General features: G+C 41.4%; 1 protein-coding gene across 1 annotated transcript in view; it reads left to right on the top strand.

The window, feature by feature from the left end:
- The window catches only part of LOC144598082 (metalloprotease TIKI2-like), a 293,579-nt gene extending 268,365 nt beyond the window's left edge, over window positions 1-25,214 (top strand). Inside the window, 2 exon segments of the mRNA XM_078407968.1 lie at window positions 12,966-13,241; window positions 24,890-25,214. Of these exon segments, the coding sequence (XP_078264094.1) occupies window positions 12,966-13,241; window positions 24,890-25,079 (466 nt within the window). The 3' untranslated portion in view covers window positions 25,080-25,214.
- The last annotated feature ends 463 nt before the right edge of the window (window positions 25,215-25,677 follow it).

A 25,677-nucleotide genomic window follows, 5' to 3' on the forward strand; every position in this document is an offset into this window, starting at 1 on the left:
CAGTTTCCTCCACATACTGGATAGGACAGGTTAGGAAGGATATGGGCCAAAAGAGGGCAGGTGGGACTAGTGTAGCTGGCATACGTTGGCTGGTGTGGGCAAGTTGGGCCGAGGGGCCTGTTTCCACTCGAGAGTCATAGAGCTCTGTCATTGTCGTAGCTGTATTACTCTATGACTCTATGACTCGACTGACCCTGAGGCATTCTACTCTAGTACTAATAGTTATCAATTCTCTTACTTAAAGCCATTTTTTCATGTGAAAGCCTGGAAGATGAGCACCAGCAAGCATTCCCACCAATTAGGTATTTGTTTTTCGTAACCATGCTCCACCAATCTTGTCAATGCATTAATACTTGCAAAAAACAAAATTTGGAGGGGAAAGAGGGGTCTCAAAATATCATCATTTTACAACCACCTTAGGGGCAAAAAAATATTCAAGGAAAGCGAGGGGCCCATTAGGGACAGCAGCGAGCGAAGGTACAGGCAAAGTCCCAAATGAATACTTTTATCAGTATTCACGAAGGAAACAAACTTTTTAGCTGAGACACAAGAAACTACAGTAAATGGATTCTTGAGCAAAACACTTTTTTGGGGTACCTCAGTGGCTCAGACTAATCAGTCTGAAGAAGGGTCCCGAACTGAAAGGTTGCCTGTCCATTCCTTGTCCAAATGTTTCTGACCCATTGAGTTTCTCCAGCACTCGGGCATTTAGTTGGTGGATTCAGTGAAGGGGAGGGGGAAATTCTAGTGAAAATCTCCACAAATAAAGAGGATCTCAATAACTTGGCTAATTTAAAGGTGGACATCCCACAGTACTGGAAAAGATTATCCAAGGCTTTTACGTGAAACAAGGGAAGGGATTGCAATGATTCTGACTTGAGATTTTTAAATCTTTGCTGACCACAATTGAGGTACCAGATGACTGGAAGATAGCAAAAGTGGTTCCCCTTTACAAGAAGAGCAGCAGTGAAAAGCCTGGTATTTACAGATCTATGAGTCTAATTTCAGTAGCAGGGAAGTTATTGGAAACAATTCTGAGGGACACAATTAATGATCACGTGGAAAGGCAGGGATCAATCAGAAATAGCTAACTGCATTTTATGAAGAGGTAACAAATTGCATTGATAAAATCATTGCAGGGGTGGGGTCGAGGGATGGTAAACATCACTTTCCAGACAATTGAGAGTAGTCTGTTTGGAAGATAATCAGTCAATTTAGATGCAGTGTTCCAGCTGAGGTCTAATCAAGGTTTCACAAAGTTGGAACATAACCTCCCTATTCCTGTATTTGATGCCCCAACCAATAAAGGACAGTTTTCCATATCCGTATCCCTATCCCTCCCCATGCCTCACCACATTATCTTTCTGCATTGGCATCTTCAAGATCGGACTTATACCCTGAGATCTCCCTGTTGCTTGATCTTTGAGCATTATTAGTACCACCAAAAATGTATTACCTCACATTTGGCTGGATTAAATCCATCTGTCATATTTCAGGCCATTTCACAAACTCATCAATATCTCTCAGTGGCCTCAGGCCACCTTCTACCCTTTCAATAACCACCAATCTTCATGGCATCTGCAAACGTACTGATCATGCCTCCCACATCCACATTCACTAGAGGCACGAAGGGTCCCTGTGGGACACCACTAGTCAGGCATCCGATCACAGAACTAATTCTTTACCACCACCCTTTGGTTTCTATGACCAAACTATTTTTTGATCCAATATGCCAACTTGCCCTGGATGACATAGTTCATGACCTTTAGAATCAGTCTCCCAATTGCACTTCAATAAAGGCCTTATTGAAGTCCATTTAAATCACATCTTTGGCTCTATCCTTAATAATACACTTTGTTTCCTCTTAAAATAATTCAATCAAATTGATCAGATAGGATCTGCCCTTAAGAAAGCTAGATTGGCCATCTCAGATCAATTTCTGCTTTTTGAGCAATCAGTAATCATCTCTGAATTTTTTCCATTATAACCCCTATGACTGATGTTAGGCTCACTCGTCTAACTGTATCAGGTTTACAGATAGATATTGGGCATTGAGGAAAGCCACAGAGAAGGGATTAGAGAGGGTCCCAGCAGGGAAGAAGCCCAGCTCAGAGAGCAGTTAGCATTACTGGTGAAGCCCAATTCCATGTAGAATGGAAAAGAGTGTTCATGGTAGATATTACAATGGTACTTGCTTGAGCTGGTAGGAAGTCCTGCTTAAATGTGAAACTTTAGTCAGGCCCAATATTGTCACATGGGGCTAATGTAAGCATTTAATAAAGGACCTTTATACACTCCAGCACAAGTTTAAAATTGAAGGCTATGGAACGGAGCGGGGCGGCAGCAGGTAAAACCTTTGGCTGCCCATGCAAGTTTACCTGCTCAGTTCCATCAGCAAGGGCAGCATTACCAATATCTCTTTAACATTGCGGTAAAATATCACAAAACTGGAGAAAGTAAATTAAATTATGGAGAATGGTCTGTTCAGTCTGTCAACGTCCATAAAGATTGAAAGTTAATACAGTGAATTTGTTTGGGTATTTCAGGCCTGCTTCTTGGCACAGATTGACTGCAATTCCTTCTTTCATTATAACTAAGTGGACTTTTGTACTGCTACTATTTTCTAATTCCTTGGACAAATTGCTTGCTTTCTTCTTTCGTGAGTGATTTATTTGTTTCCGATTCCTTCCCAGACAAATGATATTTTAATGATACAGGCGACACAATTGCACACCTGGGGCTTGTTCACAGCATTGCGAGGAGTGGTGGAAATCCAGAAACAAGTTGTTCAAGTGTTAGCCTCTTAAACTTCCCTATATTCACATTTTATTTACTATTATTTTTCCCTTCCTGTGCTGGAGAGCAAGGATCACCAATGTTAGAGAGTTGATTTCATTGGGACTTCTGATACCACAGCTGTGTAACCCATACATTGGGTTTTGGTTGACCTGGAGTTTTCGGTCAATAGGGGGGTAATTGCTGTCATCTTTGACCTCAAAGAAAGCTGTCTGCAGATTTAGCAACATCGTTGTTGATTAATTCTAACCAACGGCAAATCACATTTTGGCATCACATGACAATTCTAACTCAGATACAGGGCCTGGGAGCAGCATGGGCCTGCAACACTGAGGTTGGTCATAGCTCAGTGATCAGCTTTGAGTGTTCAGGCTTCCTTCGGAATGAAAGGCTCCACCACAACTGTGCTGCTGCTGGGAATCCAGGGTATCTAGCTTCCTCTATGTAGGTTCCTCCTTTAAGTATTCCTTGTTTTTGCTAATCCTCATCATCACCCTGGTGGGTGCCCATGGGTGTGCCTTATTGTCCCGTCAAACCTGTTTCCTCGCTCAGCTTCATTTTCTTCCTCCCAACCACCTTCCTTCCAGTCCATGGTCAGTCCCTGACCATGTCTTCCCAGTATTTGATTCTCAATATCCACTAAAGCCCTTCATGCCTAAGGAGACCTCAACCCTCCAGATCTGACCTGCCTCAGTGTTACAGGCCAATCTTTAGAAATATACTATTATCAGTATCTCTTCTGCACTGCAAATGTCTTCCCCACTTCCTCTCTCATCTTATACCCCCAGGGCCTCTGCTGCACCATGAACTTCTTCTAATCCCATACCTCTTGGTCATCCCTCCCCAACCAAATCCCACAGTACACACCCACCCCCACCCTAAATCTGCTGTTATTTGCCATTATATTTTGAAATTGTACTATTTTACAATTTGAATATAAAGCATGCCTTTGAGGTTACCATGAAGCAAACATGCCTTAGTACTGTATTGGAGAGCTCACATACCTCATGTAACATTTTGAGGTTTATTTTTGCTGGGAGAATACCTGATATTTTTATTAGACCACAGCGATGCTGAAGAAGGGTGCTAAACACCACACCGTGTGAAAAGCAGTGAATCGCGAAGAGTAATGCCCAGATTTCCACATTTAATTGTGCCTGAGGATGATGGTCAAGCTTGCTGCCCATTTGACAATAAAGTGATAGTTGTTATTTGACATTCAGAATGTCACCATCATTACAATGGGGGAAAGATGGGTTAATTTCCCACATTGAATATAAGAATCGGGAAGTCATGATGCAGCTTTATAGGGCTTTGGTTAGACTGCATTTGGAGTATTGCATGCAGTTTGGGTGGCACCAATACAGGAAGGATGTGGAGGCTTTGGAAAGGGTACAGAGGAGGTTTACCAGAATAATGCCAGTATTTAGAGGATATTAGTTATAAAGGGAGATTGGACAGGCTTGGATTATTTTCTTTGGCACTTGGGTATGCTGGGAATGGAGGGATGTGGATCATGTGCCGGCAGATGGAAAACAGTTTATCTTGGCATCATGTTCAGCACAGACATTGTGGGCCAAAGTGTCTGTTTCTGTGCTATACTGTTCTATGTTCCATCTGCAGCCGATTCCCTCCTGATTTGCATTGTAACAGTCTGATCATACTTGTTTGATCAATATTGGTATTGATTTATTATTATCATGTAGAAACATAGAAAATAGGTGCAGGAGGAGGTCATTTGGCCCTTCGAGCCAGTAACGCCATTCATTGTGATCATGGCTGATCATCCACAATCAGTAACATGTGCCTGCCTTCTCCCCATATACATCTTTTCTTTTAGTTTTATTCCATCTCCAACTTCCCTTGTCAGCCACAGTTGCCTCTTACTTCTTTCTTCTTTTTTGGAATGAAATGATCCTGCATCTTCTGGATTATGCCCAGAAATTGCACTGTCATTCCTGCTTGGATCCTTTTCCATTCGACCCTGGCCAGCTCCTCTCTCATGCCTTCATAGTCCCCTTTGTTCAATATACAGTACTAATATACTAATATACTTTGTACTAATATACAGTAAAAAAAACTCTCTGAGTTTTGTGTGCTATCCAGGCAAATCATAATTTTCATGGATATAACAGGCCACGCCAAGAGAAAAATGAGAAAAGATGAGTAGTCTAACCAAAATAACCAAAGTTGGGGTGGCACTGTGGCAGAGTGGTAAGAGTTGCAGTCTTCCAGCACCCGTTTCATCCTGACTATTGTTGCTGTCTGCATTCTCCCAATGACCATGTGGTTTTCTCCAACATTCTGGTTTCCTCCCACACTCCAAAGACATATGGCGTTGTAGGTTCATTGGCTTCGGTAGAGTTCTAAAATTGTCCGAAGTATGCAGGAGGTCGGTAACAATTAAATAATAAACAAAGCTTCTTTCTTGTGCTGTGTGCTCAAAAGTACTGAAGGTGTTCAGATTACATGAATACAGTTAGACTCCATGCAGAACACTGCACACTGTTTGGGTCTCCAAAATATTAAAAAAAGATGTGTAAGTGCAAGGATAAACCTCACAAAGGTTCACAAGATCGGTATTGGAAGTGAGATATTATTGCAATCAATTGTATACCTTTTAGTGGTGTGAAGATATTGGAGGTGACTTGAGGAACGGAATTGAACAGGATGCAGGTGGAGAGAATGTTTTCTCTTGTGGTAGATTATAAAGCCGACACTCATGAATACTAGCTAATTACTGATAAATTCTGTGGGCAAATCAAGAGAATTTTGATTTAACTCAGGCATAGTTAAAATATGTTGTTTTTAACCACTCAAACTTACTGAAATAACCAGCATAAATTTCAAAATTAGACAAGGAGATGAGAGATAAGTGAATAGAAAAAAATGCAAAGACGGTCAAATAAAGTAATCCTGACTCCGACAGGATTAAGCACCACCAAAGACTTGTTAGGACTCTTTCTCTGCTGTATGTTGTGTGTAATTCTGTATTATCCCTCGCATCCTGGTGATTTGACATTGCATATTCTTTGAGGGTTTAATGTTCTTTTTTTAATGAATGGTCTAAAACTGTACACATTATTCTTTTGTTGTTGCATCTTTATTGTTGAACTGTATTCTCATAATTATATAACAATAGACAATAGACAATAGGTGCAGGAATAGGCCATTCGGCCCTTCGAGCCAGCACCACAATTCAATGTGATCATGGCTGATCATTCTCAATCAGTACCCCGTTCCTGCCTTCTCTCCATATCCCCTGACTCCGCTATCCCTAAGAGCTCTATCTAGCTCTCTCTTGAATGCATTCAGAGACTTGGCCTCCACTGCCTTCTGAGGCAGTGAATTCCACAGATTTACAACTCTCTGACTGAAAATGTTTTTCCTCATCTCCGTTCTAAATGGCCTACCCCTTATTCTTAAACTGTGGCCCCTGGTTCTGGACTCCCCCAACATTGGGAACATGAATTTTAACAGTTTTTAAAATGGTTTTATTCATTGATGCAACAGGTCTACCAGTGGATAATTTCCCGTTTCCGATTTCACAGTAAAGGCAGCTGTGGATTCAAGCAAGCACCTTTTGTATTTTATTTCTGTCATATCAGACCAATGGTTCATTGTTTGGAGGCAAACAATCTCCACTCAGCTTAGCTCCTCACTCTCATCTGAAATATGGATACAACAGACTTATTCATGAATGTCTGGCGATCTGTTTGCCTTGGTTGAATAGCTGGGAGTGAGAAAGCTGTGAAACAGCCAATGGTTGCATATGAATGTCAGATAGAAACTGTTATTAGGTAGTGGTGAAGGTGTGCAGCAGGCAGCAGAGCGTGAGGCGTCTGGTACAATTATTGAGAAATGGACTAGATGAAGTACTCACTCACATAGACTATAAGGAAGAGCTCGTGAAACATTGAATATATAATAGTATAGCAGATGAACAGCCTGTTGGCTTATAATGGCTGTGCCAAACATGATGCCCAGGTAAACTAATCTCATCTGCCCACACGGTCCATTTCCCTCTATTCTCTGTATATCCATGGGCCTTCCTAAAAGCTTCTTCCCATTTCTATCACATCTGCCTCCATCACCAGCCCTGGCAGTGTGTTTCAGACAACCATCACCTGCTGTATGAAAATGAACTTGCACCATACCATGAAATCTTTCCCCCCCTTACCTTGAGCTAGTCTTTGACATTTCCATCTGAGGAACATTTTTCAAGACTGCATCCATGTTCTAAGTACTTCTCTCCTGGTATCCACTGAACTTCATTCATGCAACAGATGACCTAGGTAATTGCAAGGCCTCGTCCCTGCTGCTCAACCAAAGTACAAGCAACACAAGCCAGGAAAATTAAAATGCTTTTGTTCTTCCATGCTTCAATATAAATTACAGTAAAATTAAATCTTTGGGATTTCTTCTACATATGGTTGGAGGCAATAAGCCTTCTCCTTTAAAAGGAGGCACAACTTCAATCAGCACTGAAGATAGACACAAAAAGCTAGAGTAACTCAGCGGGACAGGCAGCATCTCTGGAGAGAAGGAATAGGTGACATTTTGGGTTGAGGCCCTTCTTCAGTCTGAAGAAGGGTGACGTTTCGGGTCATGAATCCTTCCCAAAACGTTACCCATTCCTTCCCTCCAGAGATGCTGCCTGTCCCGCTGTATTACTCCAGCTGTTTGTGTCTATCTTCTGTTTAAACCAGCATCTGCAGTTCTTTCCTACACACTTCAATCAGCACTGGGTAGCTTCAGCTTAGGCTAGCCACTCTTAAAGTTGCACAATAACCTATAGAATTGGTGCTAGCTGAATCTTAGTCATTTGATAGAGGCACAAATTCTGTGTGGCTACTAAACCAAGTAAAACTAGGCACGAGCAACTCCCAGATGATGATTCTAGCAGATGTTTTCTGCTGCCATCCAATTTCTCCACCAAAACTACATTTTAAGAAAACAAAAGATACTATTTCTTGAATTAAAACCAAATGTAGAATATTCAGCGCTTGCCACGCGATGAAAGTCTCTGATCTATTAATTCGCAGTGGCAACAGATATGTCTTGTTATCTCCAAAACCAGTCAGCCTTGCATGGATATTCTTAAGTTTCTTCCAAAGATTTTCAATAATCGTGCCTGGCTGTGTAAATAACCATAGTCTTGGATTGGAATCAGATAAGTAGAGCAATATAAATCTTCATGTTGTTCTCGGATTCTTGAATTCACAAATTATTTTTATGGAATGATATGTCCAATTCATAGGAGTGCTGTTTATGCAAAAACTATATATTAAAAAAAAAAATCCCACATAATATTTGAGAAGCAAAATGTGTACATTTAAATGCATGCAATTTATGGCTGATCAGTTATTTTTTTCTATTTTGTTTGTGTTACAAATTTTATGTTTGATTTTAATGGTGTTTACTGTTTACTAAAAATAAATTTTATAGAACTTTTGTAAAATATTCTGAATTCTTTATTTGATCACATTTAAAATGTGCCCTTTTTGTGACCGGAACTGCAAACAGTGACTGGAATTGAATTTGTCGTTTTCTGTGTGGGTGCTGATGCCAGAAAAAAAACTCACCGGCCTCAGCCAAGAAAACATGTGGCGGATGTTTACTACTGGCTTTTAGTATAATTACAATGTTGAGTTTTTCCGTTTAATTTGGTGAGTTGCAGGAAAATTTAGTTAATTTCACAGCATAACTTCTGGGAGATCAGCCAACGGCCCAGCTTTTTTTTTAGATTCACGGAACAAAACAGCAAATATACAGGCCCTTCCATCCAATTCACCCATGCCGACCAAGATGCCTTTCTATGCTAATCTCAATTACTTGCATTTGGCACATTTCACTCAACCTTTCCTATCCATGTACCTGACAAACTGTCTTTTAATCACTGCATTTGCACCTGCCTCTACCATCTTCTCTGGCTGCTTGTCTCACCCATCTCTCTCTGTGAAAAACCTGCCCCCTCAGATCCCTTTTAAATCTTACCCCCATCATCTCAAACTGTCCTTTAGTTTTAGAGACTTCCTCATCCTGGGAAAAAGACCATGACTATTTATGCTACCTATGCTCCTTACAATTTTATAAACCTCTATGATGGTCACTTTTTCAGCTTCCTTTGCTCCAGGATAAACAACCCTAGCCTATTCAATCTTTTAACTCATGCTCTCCAGTCCAGGCAATGTTCCTGTGAATCTTTTCTGCACCCTCTCTTGCTTAACTATATCCTTCCTATAGCATGGCAACGGAAACTGTACATAATACTCCAACAGTGGCCGAAACAACAATTTGTACCACTGTAACACGATAGGAAGAATCACACGCATACAGGTAGGGTGGCACAAATACAACCTCGAGTTGAAGTTTATCGGGATATGTACAAATACAGTGATGCACAGATACAGTACAGTCCTGTTTGCAGCACATCACAGGCACATAGACAAACATGCAGAGAAACAAATACACATAATTTATACACAAATTACACATACATTTCAAAAGAAAAGAAGACTAAGAAACAAAACAATAGTGCAAAAACATAATTAGAAAAGAAATATAAATATATGTCCATAGTAGTGCAAGAACCTGATAGTTGTAGCAAAGCATTTGTTCTTCAACCTGGTGGTGTGGGACTCAGGCTTCTATACCGCCTGCCCATTGGTAGCAGCGAGAAGAGGCCATGGTGAGGATCCTTGATGATAGATGTTGCCACCTTGAGGCCACCGGGTGGCGCCGTCAGCGATGGCAGCTTCGCCAACAGTCTGTCTGTCTTTTCGTCTTTTTGGTTATATTTAGTGTGTTTTAAAAGGTTTGTGTTAATGTTCTCTGGTTTGTTTTATGTGGGGGGTGGGGGAAGGGGTTAAGGGAAACTTTTTTTAAATCTCTCATCTTGCCGGAGATGCAATTGTTTCCCGGATCGTATCTCCGGTCGCTCTGGAGCTGGCGGCCTTGCTCGGAACTGACTTTGAGCCTCACCGCGGGGCCTTGGACTTACCATCGGAGCCTATGATCCCTTGCCTGGAATCAATGCACCAACTGCGGCCTGTGGATTTCAACATCGAGGAGCTCACAGTCTCGGGTGGAGATTAATGTTGGGAAGCTCCAAAGTCGAGAGGTTCGACTAGCCCTGAGCCGGGGTTCGATAACCCGGCGCAGGGGTGCTGAGATCCCCCCGATGCGGGAGCTTGATCGCCCCGATGCAGAGGGCCTGACCGCCGGCTACAGGATCCAAGATTGTCCCGTCAACGGAAGGCTCAAGGCCCCTGACCACGGGAGAACAAATAAGGGAAGAGATTGAACTTTTTTCACCTTCCAGCACAGTGAGGAATGTGGAGGAGTCGCTGTGGTGGATGTTTATGTTAAAATGTATTTTGTGTGTCTTGTTGCTTTTTTTGACTGGTATGACTGTATGGCAAATCAAATTCCTCGTATGTTGCAAAACATACTTGGCTAATAAAATATGATTATGACTATGATATAGATGCTTTTGATAGAGTGGAGGGCTGTGCCCGGGCTGAGTTCACCTCGATGGCTGTACATGTACACTTATTTTGAAGCTACAAATTGGTAATTAACATTGTTGTCATGTTCGAGGAGCAGAAGTAGGCCATTCAGCCCATCAAGTCTACTCCACCATTCAATCATAGGTCATCTATCTTTCCCACTCAACCCCATTCTCCTGCCTTCTCCCAATAATCCCTGACACCCGTACTAAACATTCAGTAGTCCCTGCAACATCTTCCATTCCTGTGCATTGGATTCTCTATACCAGGTCATGATGCAACCATCAGGATACTTTCTACAGTATATCTGTATTAGTTGGTTAGAGTATTCAGAGTCAACTGTATCTCTTTAAACAACTAAGAAAGCAGGCGCACTGGCAAGCCTCCTTCATACTTGCATCTATATACTGGCCTAGAACTAGTCATCCGGGGTATTAAATCCAAGGAATTTGAGGCTGATAACTTTCTCCACCACTGGCCCATCAATAAAACAGGTGCTTAGTCACTCGACTCCCCCTTTCTAAAGTCGACAATCAGTTTTTGGTCTTGCTGATGTCAAGCAAGAGGTTATTGTTGCGCCACCACTCAACCCAGTGTTTATCTATCTCCTGTACCTTACTCACCATCACTGTCACACTGGTATCATTGGCACATTTACAGATGGGTTTGGATCTGTGTTTAACCATACAGTCATGGAGTATAAAGTGAGTAGAGCAGGGGAATTAGCACCTGTGTGATGCAGCTCTGTGGAGCAGATTGCTACACTGTTGAAAACTATATTTTGCACTCTGGATCTTCCCTTTTGTTCTATCTATTATATTTTAGTTTTACTTGATTGTATTGATGTATAGCATTACCTGATTGGATAGCACAGTGGCACAGCTGGTAGAGCTGCTGCCGCACAGTGCCAGAGACCCAAGTTCGATACTGGCCCTACGTACTGTCTATGAGGAGTTTGCACTTTATCCCTGTATCTGCATGGGTTTCTTCCAGGTACTCTGGTTTCCTCCCACATCCCAAAGACATGCAGTGTTTAGGTTAATTGGTCTCAGTAAATTGCCCTTTGTGTGTAGGGAGTGTGTGTGTAAGTGGGATAACATAGAGTTAGTGTGAACAGGTGATCAATGGTTAGCATGGACTCTGAGGGCTAAAACTGAGCTTCTCCTTGTACCTCAGTATATGTGGCAATAATGTTATTAATGTTGTTTAGTTTTTAATTTAGAGATACAGAATGAAAATACTGTGTTTTTTGGCCCATGAATCCACGCTGACCATTGATCACCCATTCACACTGGTTTCATTTTATCCCACTTTCACTTCCACTCATGACACACTAGGCCGATTTACAGAGGTTAACCTACAAATCCGTACATCTTCGTGATGTGTACGAAAACCGGAGCACCCGGAGGAAACTCACATGGTCACAGGGACCACATGCAATCTCCCTACAGACAGCACCACAGCACCTCTACCATCAATAAATAGATTTATATTATTCTTCATTGGTGATCACTCATCAATCACATGTTGATAATCTACCAGACGTTACTATTTCTATGCGCTAAGAGTACTGTCTGACAGGACAGAAGCTGGCTGCCTGTCCAAACCCCAGAACTTTCTCATTTTCTTTGTGAATACACTTCACAAAGGCAATGGATTAGTTTGCTGTGGCAAGGAAGATATTGATGACATATTACGGTAGACGGTTTTAGTAGATTGTGATTGACTAAATCAGTGACAACGTGCTTTCTGTTGGGTATTCCACTCCCACACTGTACTTCACTGGCATCCCAAAGAGTAACTATTGACTTGTCAATTGGCTGTACAAAGCCTTCCTTCGATAAATAGCCACTATCCTGAAGAATTTATCTTCCAGAAGGTTACATACACAATCTATTCCTTCAGGCTTGTACTGCAACCTCTTCCTTTAATTGGAGAATAGCTTTAAACCCTAAACAGTTGATGCTAAAGTGCTGGAAAGTAAAGGAGGCAAAATCATCAGGAAAAAACAAAATGGAAAACTAGAAATTCTCTTGTGAAATTCAGATTCTTGCAATGTGAAAAGATGTTGCTTTAAATGCAGCAAAGGATAAACCCAGGCCTCCTCATTTTACATATTGGATCTTCCTTCTAGCCCATCCTGTTAAAATTATCCCATTGTCCAAGGGATATCATCTGACTGTTATTTGATTTTACATATAAAACAATTTTCTCTTTCCACAGTTGCATTTGTAATTAGAGTTAGTTCAACTGCAAAAATAATAGTTTTCAAATTACAAATGTAAAACACACAAAATATCTTACTTTTTGTGATATTAATCATTCTCTTGGTACCTTACCACTGAGCAGAATGGGTTAAAATTGAACTCCAGGATCAAAATTATCTCGTATGCTTGACTCCTTGCTGTATCAGATCCGTTAAATGAAGTAGTAGAAAGTCATTAATGATAGTCACTAACACATAGTATAAGAAAATAACTGCAGATGCTGGTACAAATCGAAGGTATTTATTCACAAAGTGCTGGAGTAACAGCAGGTCGGGCAGCATCTCGGGAGCGAAGGAATGGGTGATGTTTCGGGTCGAGACCCTTCTTCAGACTAACACATAATTGTGTTGATGGCGAAACCTTAACTTAATTGATTCTTTTCTTTATAAAGGATAAGGACACAGAAGACTGGCTCTTCAGGCAGTTCTTCACTTCCATCAACCTCTTTTACATCCATCGGTGAATCATCAGAAGATTCCCTGCCAGATCCTTCCCTTTCTTCTCCAATAGACGACTTTGACGATGACATAATTTCTACGCACCTCTTGATGCCCGACAGTCTTAGTCAACTGGAAGAATTTGGTCGCCAAAAGAAGCCGCAGAAGAAGCTACCCAAACAGCAGAGGCAACGGCAGTTCAGCGATCTGTGGGTTCGCATAGAAGAGAGGTGGGTTTGGTTAATTATAAGTTTAAAATGCTACTCAAGAGATGAAGTCATGATGTGGAAGAGTAAGGTGGTAGCATCACTGAGGATGAAAGGAACATGCCATTATGGTAATTTTGCTAACATTGCTGATTTAATCCATTTGTACTGATTGCATTGTCCACTTTATTCTTAAACGAATATTCTTTAACCTGCCTGTTCTGTCTTAGTTCTACCTCAGAGTCCTGCCTATTGGTAAGTCTTTTGTGATGTGATAATCACTCAAATATACAAAGAAGAAACACAATTGTAATTTATTGTTGCCCGTGAGATTTGGTATTTGCTGAACTGTGCTAGCAAAGTCAACCCCAAGATAATGCCAAAGAGGGTCAGAAAACAATTCAATTGGGAAGCGAAAACTTTAACTGAAATTAAATAACTTAACTAAATATTTCATTGCATTATACTTTTACTCACTTGACTATTATTATAAAACTGTGATATTTTTTGGATTTGCTCCATACATTATTGCTGGAGTTTTTATTGTTTCAGCTTTCAAGTGCCTTAATAATAACATTACATGGCAGCTTAATGTTTTATAATTTGTTTTATAGCTTGATGTATATTTTTTCAAATTCTTTTAGTTTATTTTTCTGTTTTAGGTACAATACAAATTAACATGGATTTGACTGTTAATATGGCCAAATGTTGCATTCTTGTTGGTTCTGCTATCTACGCCAATATGTATGGTTAATGAGTAAATGTACCACTGAACAAATATTGAACCAGTATTGGTCGTGCAAGTGAGATCATCTCAAGCAGAATAATAGTAAGTCAGGGTAATCAACGATTAAGAAGAGAAAAATCAATTGCTTACTTCCAGTCAACTGACATAAGACCAGGAGCTGAATTAGGTCATTTGGCCCATCGAGTCTGCTCCGCCATTCGATCATGGCTGATCTATTTTTCCTGCCAGCCCCATTCTCCTGGCTTCTCCCCAAATCCTCAGGCACCCTTAAGTCAAGAATGTCATTTAATTTAGTTCATGATTGGGCAGAAGAGTGACAGATACAGATCTAGACTCCACCACTGACTGGGCTTGCACTTGCAATGTTTTTTACATGGGATTGGTTGATTCGAAACACACACTTTTATAAATTCATTTTTACCATCTCACTATGTTAGTATTTTAAGTCTTCTTAAATATGCAACAAGTGTCCATTGTTGAGGCAATTCATGGCCTTTATAATCCTGGATGATAAATGTTGATAATTGTTCAGTTATCAGGAGTTGTGAATTCAGTTATTTTTCAATGTCCACATTTATCTACACTTTTCATTTTGAATGAGTTACATCTCCTCCCATCTTGCCTCTTGCAAGGACACCATCCTCACTTTCACTTTCTCCGTCTACTCCGCATCTGCTCCCGAGTTGAGGCTTTCCACTCCAGAATATCCGAGATGTCTTCTTTTTTACAGAACCTCTTTTGTGACATTGGCCAGGACTTGCACATCTTTAGAGTGAATGTGAGAGTTGAATTCCCCTCGTCTGTAGCCTCCATCTCCTTCACAGTGGCCATAAAGTGTGTTGCTGGTGTGTGTCTGCCACAGCTAGTGTGCTGTAGGAACTGATCTCATCTCTCAGGATGGAGCATCAAGCAAGAACTGTTTTTGCATATTTTGGGATATAAACCACTTTAAAGCTGTTGTTTCAGCTCTCTGGGCCAATTCCATAAAATTTGATAAGAAACAAGATTCGACATAACTGTTAAATGTAATTGTTTTTCAGCAGAGGTACAATAGAAGACAGCATCAATGTTATCAAAATATGTTTATAATAATAATAATAATAATACATTTTATTTATATAGCGCTTTTCATATACTCAAAGACGCTTTACAGAGATTTTGAGAACATAGGGAAATGAATAAATAGATAAATAAATAAATAAATAAATGAACAGAGAAAGGAGACAGAAGGTGAGGTGACCTTCAGTGGTTGAAGGCAGTACTGAACAGGTGAGAACTACTACTGAAGGCTCTTGTTTTTTGTCATCCTTCCAACATCTTACCAAGATCTAGCCAATCGTCAGTCATCATTTAAAACTCTGGACAGAATTTCATTGTCATACCATAGCTAAGTTGAATGACTATTTTTCCCTTTGTTCTCACTTTTAAATTTTTTTTTGTCTTTGTTTTTCTTCCTTCGTTTCTGATTTATTTAAATTCTTGTTTTTTTAAATCAATCCTGATCTACGTGCTAGACCCCTGGAGGATTTCATGTCTAAATCGCAGGGGTAACATATTTTGTTAGCCCAATGCCCAATGGTCTCACATATTTATTAATATTATTTGTATTTCCACCAAATATCAACTTGGCTGAGAACTGTCATCTTTGCCAGTTGGAATGTTCACTGTCTGATGACATTCTGACATCGTATTGTAGTGATTGCTGTAGATATTGGTATAATATAAGGGAACTCTCTCCATTTCTTGCCTATATCCCAATATCACAAATGAAATTGTTGGGGAAATTTCCCATTCATCTTAAGCAGTCCCCTTGGACCAAGGATGACTTACTTTGACTTTGGTTTTGTGAGTTCTGAAGTACCTAATGAGCCAATGTAGAAACTGCAGACTCTTCCACAGATGAGGCAGGTGGTGGCTGACAGGGCTTGTGGGTGAGTTGTTTGCGAGAAAGTCTGGTCCTTCCAAGTCTTATATGGGCCTTGTGCGTGTTCCCAATGCATGGCTTTGTGGTTCTCAATATCATTTCATATACTCCTTTTTCACATCGAGCAGTAATGGGCCAGAGGTTCTCAAGAGGCAGTGGTGATGTTGCACATCTTAAACGGAGAGTTTGAGAACATCCTCAAATTTTTCCTTTGCCTGTCTGACTTGGAGTAAATTAGATTAATAACCAATACTGGTGCAAAATAAAGCCCATAGCCCATACTGTAACCAAAGACAACCCTTGAACTTGAGACGTTGTAGTGAGCTGCCTTCTTCACCTTGAGGTGTGGTAAACTCACAATGCTGTTGGATATTGATTCCAGTAACACTTGCTGTAGAACATTGGAGTCCATAATTAACAACATAGATGCCATTGTGCTTTTATATTCTTTATTAATGCCACACCAATAAACTTCTCTGGCTCAGGTAAGGACTTTCAAAGCCGCACTCAATAAATATCTCAGAGATTCAGAGAATCCAGTATAATTTATCTTCATGTAATAACACCTTAATAACAAACAGGATATTATTCCCCATTTCAAAATGGTTCCTGTAAAAGATTTCACCCCAGTTTTAAAACCTGACTATTTTACACTATTGCCAAATTCACACCTAAACAACAATCCATTGCTTGAACATTTGTTATGTTACTATGTTACTACATAGTACATATGTTACTACATAGTACATATATACATAGCAATGTTACTATGCATGAGAATGCATGTAAGATTAATTTCTTCAGCAAGGGAGGGAGAATTGCCATAGAAAATTAGAAACTAGTCAAGAAAAATCAAATTTACACTGATGAGCCAAAACATTATGACCACCTGCCTAATATGCTATTGGTGCTCCGTGTGCTGCCAAAACAGCACCGACCCGCCGAGGCATGGACTCTACAAGACCACTGAAGGTGTCCTGTGGTACCTGGCACCAAAACATTAGCAGCAGATCCTTCAAGTCCTGTAAGTTGTGAGGTGGAGCCGCCGTGGATCGGACTTGTCAATCCAGCGCATCCCACAGATGCTCAATCCGTTTGAAATCTGGAGAATTTGGAGGCCAGGGAACACCATGAATACATCTTCGGACCAGGCAACCTTCTTCCACTGCTCAGGTCCAGTTCCGACGCTCGCGTGTCCAATGTAGGCATTTTCGACGGTGGACAGGGGTCATCATGGGCACTCTGACTGGTCTGCGGCTACACAGCCCCATATGCAGCAGGGTGCGATGCACTGTGTATTATGACACATTCCTCCCGTGACCACCGAAATAATGTCCTAGTGTAGTGGCCTGGCGGAGGCCAGAGAAAAGGCAAGACGCCAGGCAGTTTTCAGTAAGATTCTTTATTAGGCTGTGAGCTCCTGCCCACAGCGTAATCCACCTAGGGATCAGCCACGCCTCCCCATGGTCTGGCTTTTAACCCCTTACGCCTGTCCGTCACGTAACGAGGGGGCTGACCCAAGGAGTGGCCTGATCCGCCACAGGACCCCCCCCCCCCCCAAGAACCGGAGGTACAAAACGGACAGGAGGGCGCACGAGGCGACCAGCCCGGGTGCGCACCATGACCGGCGCAGGGACCGGCGACTGACCAACAGGTGGAGGGGTCGTAGCAGACACTGGCGGGGGTAGCGTGGACGGGGGGCGACCGTGCGGGCGGGGCTGCGCAACCGGCACCGGCCGATCAATGTCCACGTGTGCCGGCTTCAGCCGTGCGACCGAAACAGTCTCTCTGCGACCCCCCATGTCCAGAACGAATGTGGCCGAGCCGTGTTGCAGGACCCGGAAGGGGCCCTCGTACGGCCGCTGGAGAAGTGATCGGTGCGCGTCCCTGCGCAGGAACACAAACTGGCAGTCCTCCAGAGCGGCAGGGACGTGTGGCTGGAAGGTCCCATGACGTGACGTGGGCACAGGTGCCAGCCTGCCCACCGTCTGCCGAAGACGTTGCAGGGCGTCAGAAGGCTGCTCCACTCGACCCTGCGCCGGTGGGATGAACTCCCCGGGAACCATCAAAGGGGCCCCGTACACCAACTCGGCGGAGGAGGAGGCCAAGTCCTCCTTGGGTGCGGTGCGGATCCCCAGCAAAACCCACGGCAGGGCGTCCACCCAGTCTGGGCCCGTGAGCCGAGCCTTCGGGGCAGCCTTCAGCTGGCGGTGAAAGCGTTCCACCAACCCGTTCGACTGTGGATGGTACGCCGCAGTGTGGTGTAGGCGGACACCCAAGAGTCTTGGCCTCCTCCTCCGCCGAGTTGGTGTACGGGGCCAACGTCTCTCTGTAACTCAGGCCCTCTTTCTAGCTCATTGGCAGCCTTCCTTAAGCACCATCTGCCTGGTCATCATCTGTCTGATGAAAACTGCTTCCTTTCTAATGGTGCTGGTCATCTCCATTTGTGACATAACCTGTTGAATGTTCTTAAACACACACATGAAAAATGGCAGTCTATGCGGTCACTAATTATGGAAGTGTTGCTCAGACTGAATCAGCACCTTCAGAATGTGTAGGTGGAAGTGGGGAATAGAATGTACTTCTGGTTTCACTTTTATCAGAGTATTACATCAGAAAAATAATCACAGTTCCATGGAAGAAGAGCTACTTGCAGCATCTGCTGCTGTGGTGAGGTACACAGCATTGCTATGGCTACCTGTGATAAAGCTGTGTCCAGCCCTATTTTACTCATAGTTTGATATGCAGATGTTCTTTGCTGCATCCCCAAACAGATCTGCATGTAACGGGAAATTCTTCAGCATGGGCCCTCATGTATGATGTTATGGGGGCATTTGCATCACATTTTCTGAATCAAAACACTCAATAATTTTCATGCTGCACTTACACTGGTTCAGCTCCCTTCTGGATAGATCAAAGTCCTGCAACAGTGCAACATAAAGATATTACAAATAGCAAGCTCAATCGCCCAGTTTGAATTATGTAATGTTACTGAATTTTTCAACCTTATAAAATAGTTTAAAACCAGCACAGAGTGTTGAGAAGACACAGTACAGCCATTGCATGGAATAGATTCTATTTCACAATAGCACAATCTTCAGAATATTCACTTTAATATTTTTAATTAAGGCAAGTCCTAGGTCAGAGAAAGTAATCAATTGCTATCTCATTACATTTATTGATACGATTAGCACATCAGGGTAATTATGTGTCACCATATAGTAGACTAGGTGTGTGGGAGGGTGTGGTGTGAAATTTTAACATGCTCTCTGGATTATTAGTGCAGTAACATAAAGATCATACCGCCACAATACCATCATACTAGTAAAAAGCAAAATTTAGTCAATGCATCAAGTCTTTTTTTTTAATGCTTTGAACAAAAGCCTCTACCTTCTGGTGCCTGGCTCTCAGTTCCTTTATAAGAGCAGAGAAGCATTAATACATTCCCCAAGAGATCTAACTTTCATTGTTACATATTAGTATGTGGTGTGAGTATGAAATACAACTTGACAATACAGTATTGAATAAACAATCTTAAACATTTAATAGTACAGAGCCCTACTGGAATCTGAATCTAAGAACTGATTATGTAATGATCTCTAAAAATATTAATTGTTAAAAAAAATATTGGGAATAACTTAAATGTATGTACTGGCATCTCAAGTCGGTATGCTGTGGTGGTAGAACTGGAACCATTTTTGTCTGATCTAGTACATCAAAAAACGATCCTATCAATCTGAGCATGCACTTAAGAATAAAGGTGATAATCAGTTTCATATTAGAGGGATGTTCGCTTCTTCATTCTCTTGGTTCTTATCATCAAATGAAATACATTATATTAAGCAGTTAAACTGACCCATGCCATATTATCTTTTACAGAATTCTGTGTCCTTCTATTGTCCATTAAATTTGTTGATTAATTTGTTTGGAGAAATGATTGTATTAGATTTAATAGGAAAAGCACATCTAGCTACTGGTCAGCAATGAACTGTGTATGAATAGTGAAAACTAAAATGTTAATCAGCCTTTGTATTCTGATTTTCCACATTTGTTAATGCCTGAAAACTTTCTATACACCAACTCACATTTCTGGCATCCTGACTAGTACTTTAGTATAGCTAATTCCATGATTTTACCTGATGACTGGATTGTAACTTGAGGTGAACACAAACCATCTTCTCTTACCTGTTGTGTGGTCATGAAGATTTTCCGTTCCCACTTTCAACGCTTAGCTCAGTTCCTATTCCATGTATTCCACACTGCACGGCCAGTCAAAATGCATGAGGAAGATGCATGAGGAAGTGCAGTGGAAGGCCGAAAGGATAATGTTATCATTGGAAACTTGAGGAGCAGTCTTGCATGTTGAAAAAGGAACTGGAAATTTAAAGATTTTAAGATAGGCAAGGGCAGCCTGTTGTATCCTTGCATAATTCATGTGTCTTATTTACAAATAGTTTATGTGTGAAGGACCCAGTCTGGAATACCAGGGGTGGAATGGGGGCGCAGCAGTAGAATTGCTGCCCAACAGCACCAGAGAACTGGGTTCGATCCTGATTACGGGTATTTGTCTGTACATAGTTTGTACGTTCTCCCTGTGACCTGCGTGGATTTTCTCAGGGATCTCCGGTTTCCTCCCACACTCCAAAGACATTCAGGTTTGTAGGATAATTGGCTTGGTAAAATTGTAAATTATCCCTAGTGTGTGTAGGATAGTGTAAGTGGGTGGGGATTCCTGGGTGGCGCAGACTCGGTGGTGCAAAGGGCCTGTTTCCGCGCTGTATCACTAAACTAAACTATGTCAGTCAATCATTTTCAGTCAATTTTGGCAATTTAGATTTGATTCAACTAGAAACTGCTGACTATTGGCATCAAAGATGGCAGTTATACAGATTTTGAAATATCACTATTTACCGTGAATTTCTATCCAGTATCCAGGCAACAAATCAGCTATTTTAAATACAGGTGACCCCCACGTTACAGCTATTCAGGTAATGGAAACTCACCCTTATGAAATTCGCAAATCATTACCAAATAAATCTGAAATAGAGTCGTAGGGTCATACAATGTGGAAACAGGCACTTCGACCCAACTTGCCCATGCCGACCATCATGTCCCTTCTACACTAGTCTCACGTGCCTGCATTTGGCCCATATCCCTCCAAACCTAACCTTCTCATGCACCTGCCTAAATGTTTCTTAAACGTGATCGTAACTGCCAGAACTACCTCCTCTGCAGCTCATTCCATACACCCATCACCCTTTGTGTAAAAAAAAGTTACCCCTCAGGCTCCTATTAAATCTTTTCCCCCCTCACCTTAAACCTATGACCTCTGGTTCTCATCCTCATACTTTGGAAAAAAGACTGTACTTTTACCCTATTATTCCTCTCATGATCTTTTACACCTCTATAAGATGACCCCTTATCCTCCTGTGCTCCAAGGAATAAAGTCTTAGTCTGCTCAACCTCTCCCCATAGCTCAGGCCCTTCAGTCCTGGCAACATCCTCGTAAATCATTTCTGCATCCTTTCCAGCTTAACAACATCTTTCCTATAACAGCGTGACCAAAATTGAACGCAATACTCCAAAGGTGGCCTCACAAATGTCTTGTACAACTGTAACATGAATCCAGAATTAAAAAAATAGCTGTCAGAATTTGTGTTCATCTAGCATTTCTTCGCACATACATAGATGTGGAGAAGAAAACAAAACTGGAGGAAATCAGTTGGCCAAACAGCATCTGAGGAAATGGGTTAGGAATTGTTGATGGGTTAGGAATTGTTGATGGGTTAGGAATGGGTTAGGTTCTGATGCAGGGTGTCAACTTGAAATGTCAACCACCCCTTCCAACATCACCACACACTCTACCCCTATAAATGTCTCTTGGCCTGCTGAATTCCTCCAATATCTGTTGTATCTTGTGTCTGCAGATAATCTGACTTTGTGTTTTGGAAATATTGTGTTATGATTGGTTTTCTGGGATTGCAGAGGTCACATATAAGAAAAAGGTGGTTTAAACAATAATGGAAGTTGGGGCTTCCATCTCACCTGCAGTTAAACATCTTTGGCGTGGTAACAGCATGTGCTTCACTGGGAGTAAAGCGGGTCTTTCATCTGAATGTTGAAAGTAATAGCAAATAACATGATGTAATGCAACAATCTTTAAAACAATTCCATGTTAATACTCCAAGGACCTCCATCAGACCCACATTTAATCAAAAGAATCATTGATTAGGTGACAGAAAGAAATCTATTTTGGCATGTGCATGCTTGTGCCTCAAGAAAACTTGGACACAAGCATGCACATTTCCTAAGCTCTTTTCCCTTATTTTGAGTTTCAGTCAATCCCTATGCTTGAAAACATTAGAAAATTAATGAAATTGTAAACCAGAATCTGAAACAAAAGCAGAAATGATCCAAGAACTTAGATCCAACAGCATCTCCGGAAGAGAAACCAGTCTAGTTCTCCGAACAGTTCTTGGAAGCATCTTGGCTGATTATAATGAACCTGATCCAAGGCTGATGTTTTACAGACCAACATCCTCCAATTACATTAGCTCAAAGCAAAATTAAGTCCAAAATTTTAGGTGCTGGTGCAGACCATTACATTCCTAGTGTTTAATTGCAATTCACTGGAGCAATTTCTTTTTCCCCAAATCCCCTATGACTAGTTTTCACTCATAAACTGCACAAGTTTAATTCCTTTCTCTGGTCTCAATTGTTTACACTAAATTTGGTGTTAACTCCATTCTGCATGTGTGTGAATGTGATCAGAACATTTTTCCTTATTATCATGCAGAAAAAAAGTTGTACAAACAAACATAATTGATATGCAACCAATTCAACCTTCACAGGAAATCACTTTTTTGTTTCTGGAGCACCAAATAAGATATTGTAATTTTAACATGCTGCCTTCAAAAGCTTTAATATATATCCAGGAATTTGCAAGAAATGGTTTCCATAAAGACCTCAATAATTGGACAGTGAAACTCCATTTCCACAACCGTTAAAGTCACCAGGGTTGTGGTTTGATTGCAGTACAGTATTGTATTCACTGTGTCATTAATGCTGAAAAGATTAGAGATTAAATTTATTGGGAAACTTTACTGAGCTAGATTAACGCCTTGTTCTGTATTTTTCTGGCATAATGTTTCACAGTGAATCCATCATGTCTAATGCTTAATTTTTTTATCTATATCAGCCTATGAATGCCTGGAATATTTATTTGGCCATTTGAGTAGCATTTTGCTTAAAGGTACAATTATTTCTCACTTTGTGGCTTCCCTGCACTGCATGTTTCCAATAACCAAGAATGGTACTGTGCGTAATTCAACCACAAGAAATACCGGAGCAGTAAGTGGGAAACTAACTCTGGTATATTCTATTTCTGGTGGGAAGTCGGGCATTACCTTACCGAACATCCCTCATGGTTGAGATAAGAATCACAGATGATGAGGATGATGAGGAAATATTACGTTGCCCACCTTCTCCCACCCAACATTCACCGCCTACTGATCTAGTGTATACTGGCCTGGAGATTGCAACCAAGTGAGTTAGGTTGGATTGCACATACTATCATTTCCCGGTAAAATTGTGTCACAGTACAAGCACAGACACATTATGCTTATTTCTTGCATTGATATCTATTTGAAGGGAAATGGTGCTGACATTAGGAGTCCTAACTGGACAGCTCTAGAATAGACAGCAGAGAGCTCAAATAATTAGCAGAATATGTCTAGACTGATTCAAAGGGTGCACCAGTGGTGATAAGACCAGCAATCTTCCATTACTGCTGGCATTATAGGACAGTTAATTGCTGAGCAAGCTCGGTCAGAGACCTTGGGGCAGGTAGCAAAGGCATGTCCATCACTAAATGGTCTACTACTGGAGAGCCTTCAGAGATTGCATATCCAACTTGAACTCTGACGTAGTTTTGCAGACTTAGGTTTCCCCAGGCTATCATCAGAGAGATGCAAGAGAAGCTATGGGAAAACCATAGTCACACTCCTGTATCCAGATGGCTTTATCCACAGAGGTCAAGGTCACTTTGTGACACTCAGCTTCCTCGCTACAGGGTCTTTACAAGTCAGCCACTGCAGCAGAAAGATCACTAGGTACTGCATATGTCTAAGTTGATTATAGGTCCTTTATTTTCAGTGAGAAACGTGTCTCATCTTGGTCACTGGGACTTGCCAAAAGCATACTGACCCAGAACATGGGGGACATGAAACACAAGCTGAAGAACCGAAGGAGCAAAAGCAGGAGGGTGAGGAAGGCGTTAAAAGGAGAAAAGTCCCAGTAATCCCAGTACACCAGCAGCCTCTTCTCCCGACAGACCAAAGACAGGTGTTGTGTACAACACCAGCAGAGTTCCCCAAGAAACAGCCGAGAAACTCCCATGAAAGCTAATAATCACTCCCATTCACCTTTTTTTCTTTAGAACACAAAAACTTGAGAGAAGCTGTGTTCAGTTGAGGCTGATTCCATCTAGAACTATGTAGGTAGAAACAAGGTACTCCAGGTGCTGGTTAACACACAAAGGGACACAAAATGCTGGAGTAACTCAGCAGGTCAGATAGCATCTCTGGAGAAAATAGCCTGGTAACATTTCAGGTGGAGGCCCTTCTTCACGTTTAAGAAAAGTCTCGACTCGAAACGTCATCTATCCATGTTCTCCAGAGGTGCTGCTGACCTGCTGAATTACTCCAGCAATTTATATCAAAATTGTGTAGGTCTAGGTAATAATTCATTTTTACCTCGATTTTACCTATGGTTTCCACTTTACCTATGGTTTCTATAAAGGTTTTGGCTAATTTCATGATGACGTGGAATTTCATATCCAATTGGCACCACTCTCTTTACTCTACACAGTGCAAGTTTATTGAACTAAAGAAAATATAAATTCTGAGCAATGATGTGTTACGGGCCTGGAAGTTGTCATTTTATTTTGTCTGTGATTCCTAATCCTTGGCCATCCAATAATTGTGTTTCCTTTTCCTTCAGCACAACGGTCGTGCCATCCAATATTAGGATTATCAACGGCTACATCACGATGGAGCCTGCACATGAACTGTCACATCAACAAAGGGGGCATCCCATTCTTAACGCAACTGCAGGGGCCACAGTCCCATCAGCAACTCTACTTCTCTCTGGGATGGCCTGCATCTTCTGGAGTCTATTGTGGCCCTCCTGACCCCCTGCACTTGCGATCTTGACCCGCACCCCGTTCTTTTAATTTAAGAGGAGAAAAATGTTAAAAAAAAGATTTCTGGCATTAGCCGATGAAGCTTCTCGGTTACACACAGGAAGTGCCTTTGCCCGATGCTCAGTAGACCCTCAAGACCTAACTGCACCGGGTCCATCAGGTTCTCTGTGATGACAGAAGAGAATATAATAAGATTCTGAAGCTTGAATAGCAACAACGTGTCAGCATCTTCTTTTTGTAGAAGGATTTGTTTCCCATGGTGATATGGGGCATTGTAAATTTACCTTTGAAAATTTATATGTTCATATGAATGATGTATATTTATTCCCCTTCAAAGTTAAGTTTTTGTTGTGTATATAACTCCATAATCTATGAGAAGCTCAATGTTTTACTACAGTCACCAGACAAGATGAATTTTCTACCAAAGGTCATCTATTAGATGGGAGATGTATTTCAAAAGTGCCTCCTCACCAGCCCTGACCAGACCTTAATTTTTTTTAAAGATTCTATTGATTATTCATTATATCCATGAGCTCCGAAGACAATTGAATAGGGCTTGGAACTGAAAACTTTTTTAATGCAGGAA

Source organism: Rhinoraja longicauda, chromosome 11, assembly GCF_053455715.1.
Source record: "Rhinoraja longicauda isolate Sanriku21f chromosome 11, sRhiLon1.1, whole genome shotgun sequence".
NCBI classification, from domain to species: domain Eukaryota; kingdom Metazoa; phylum Chordata; class Chondrichthyes; order Rajiformes; family Arhynchobatidae; genus Rhinoraja; species Rhinoraja longicauda.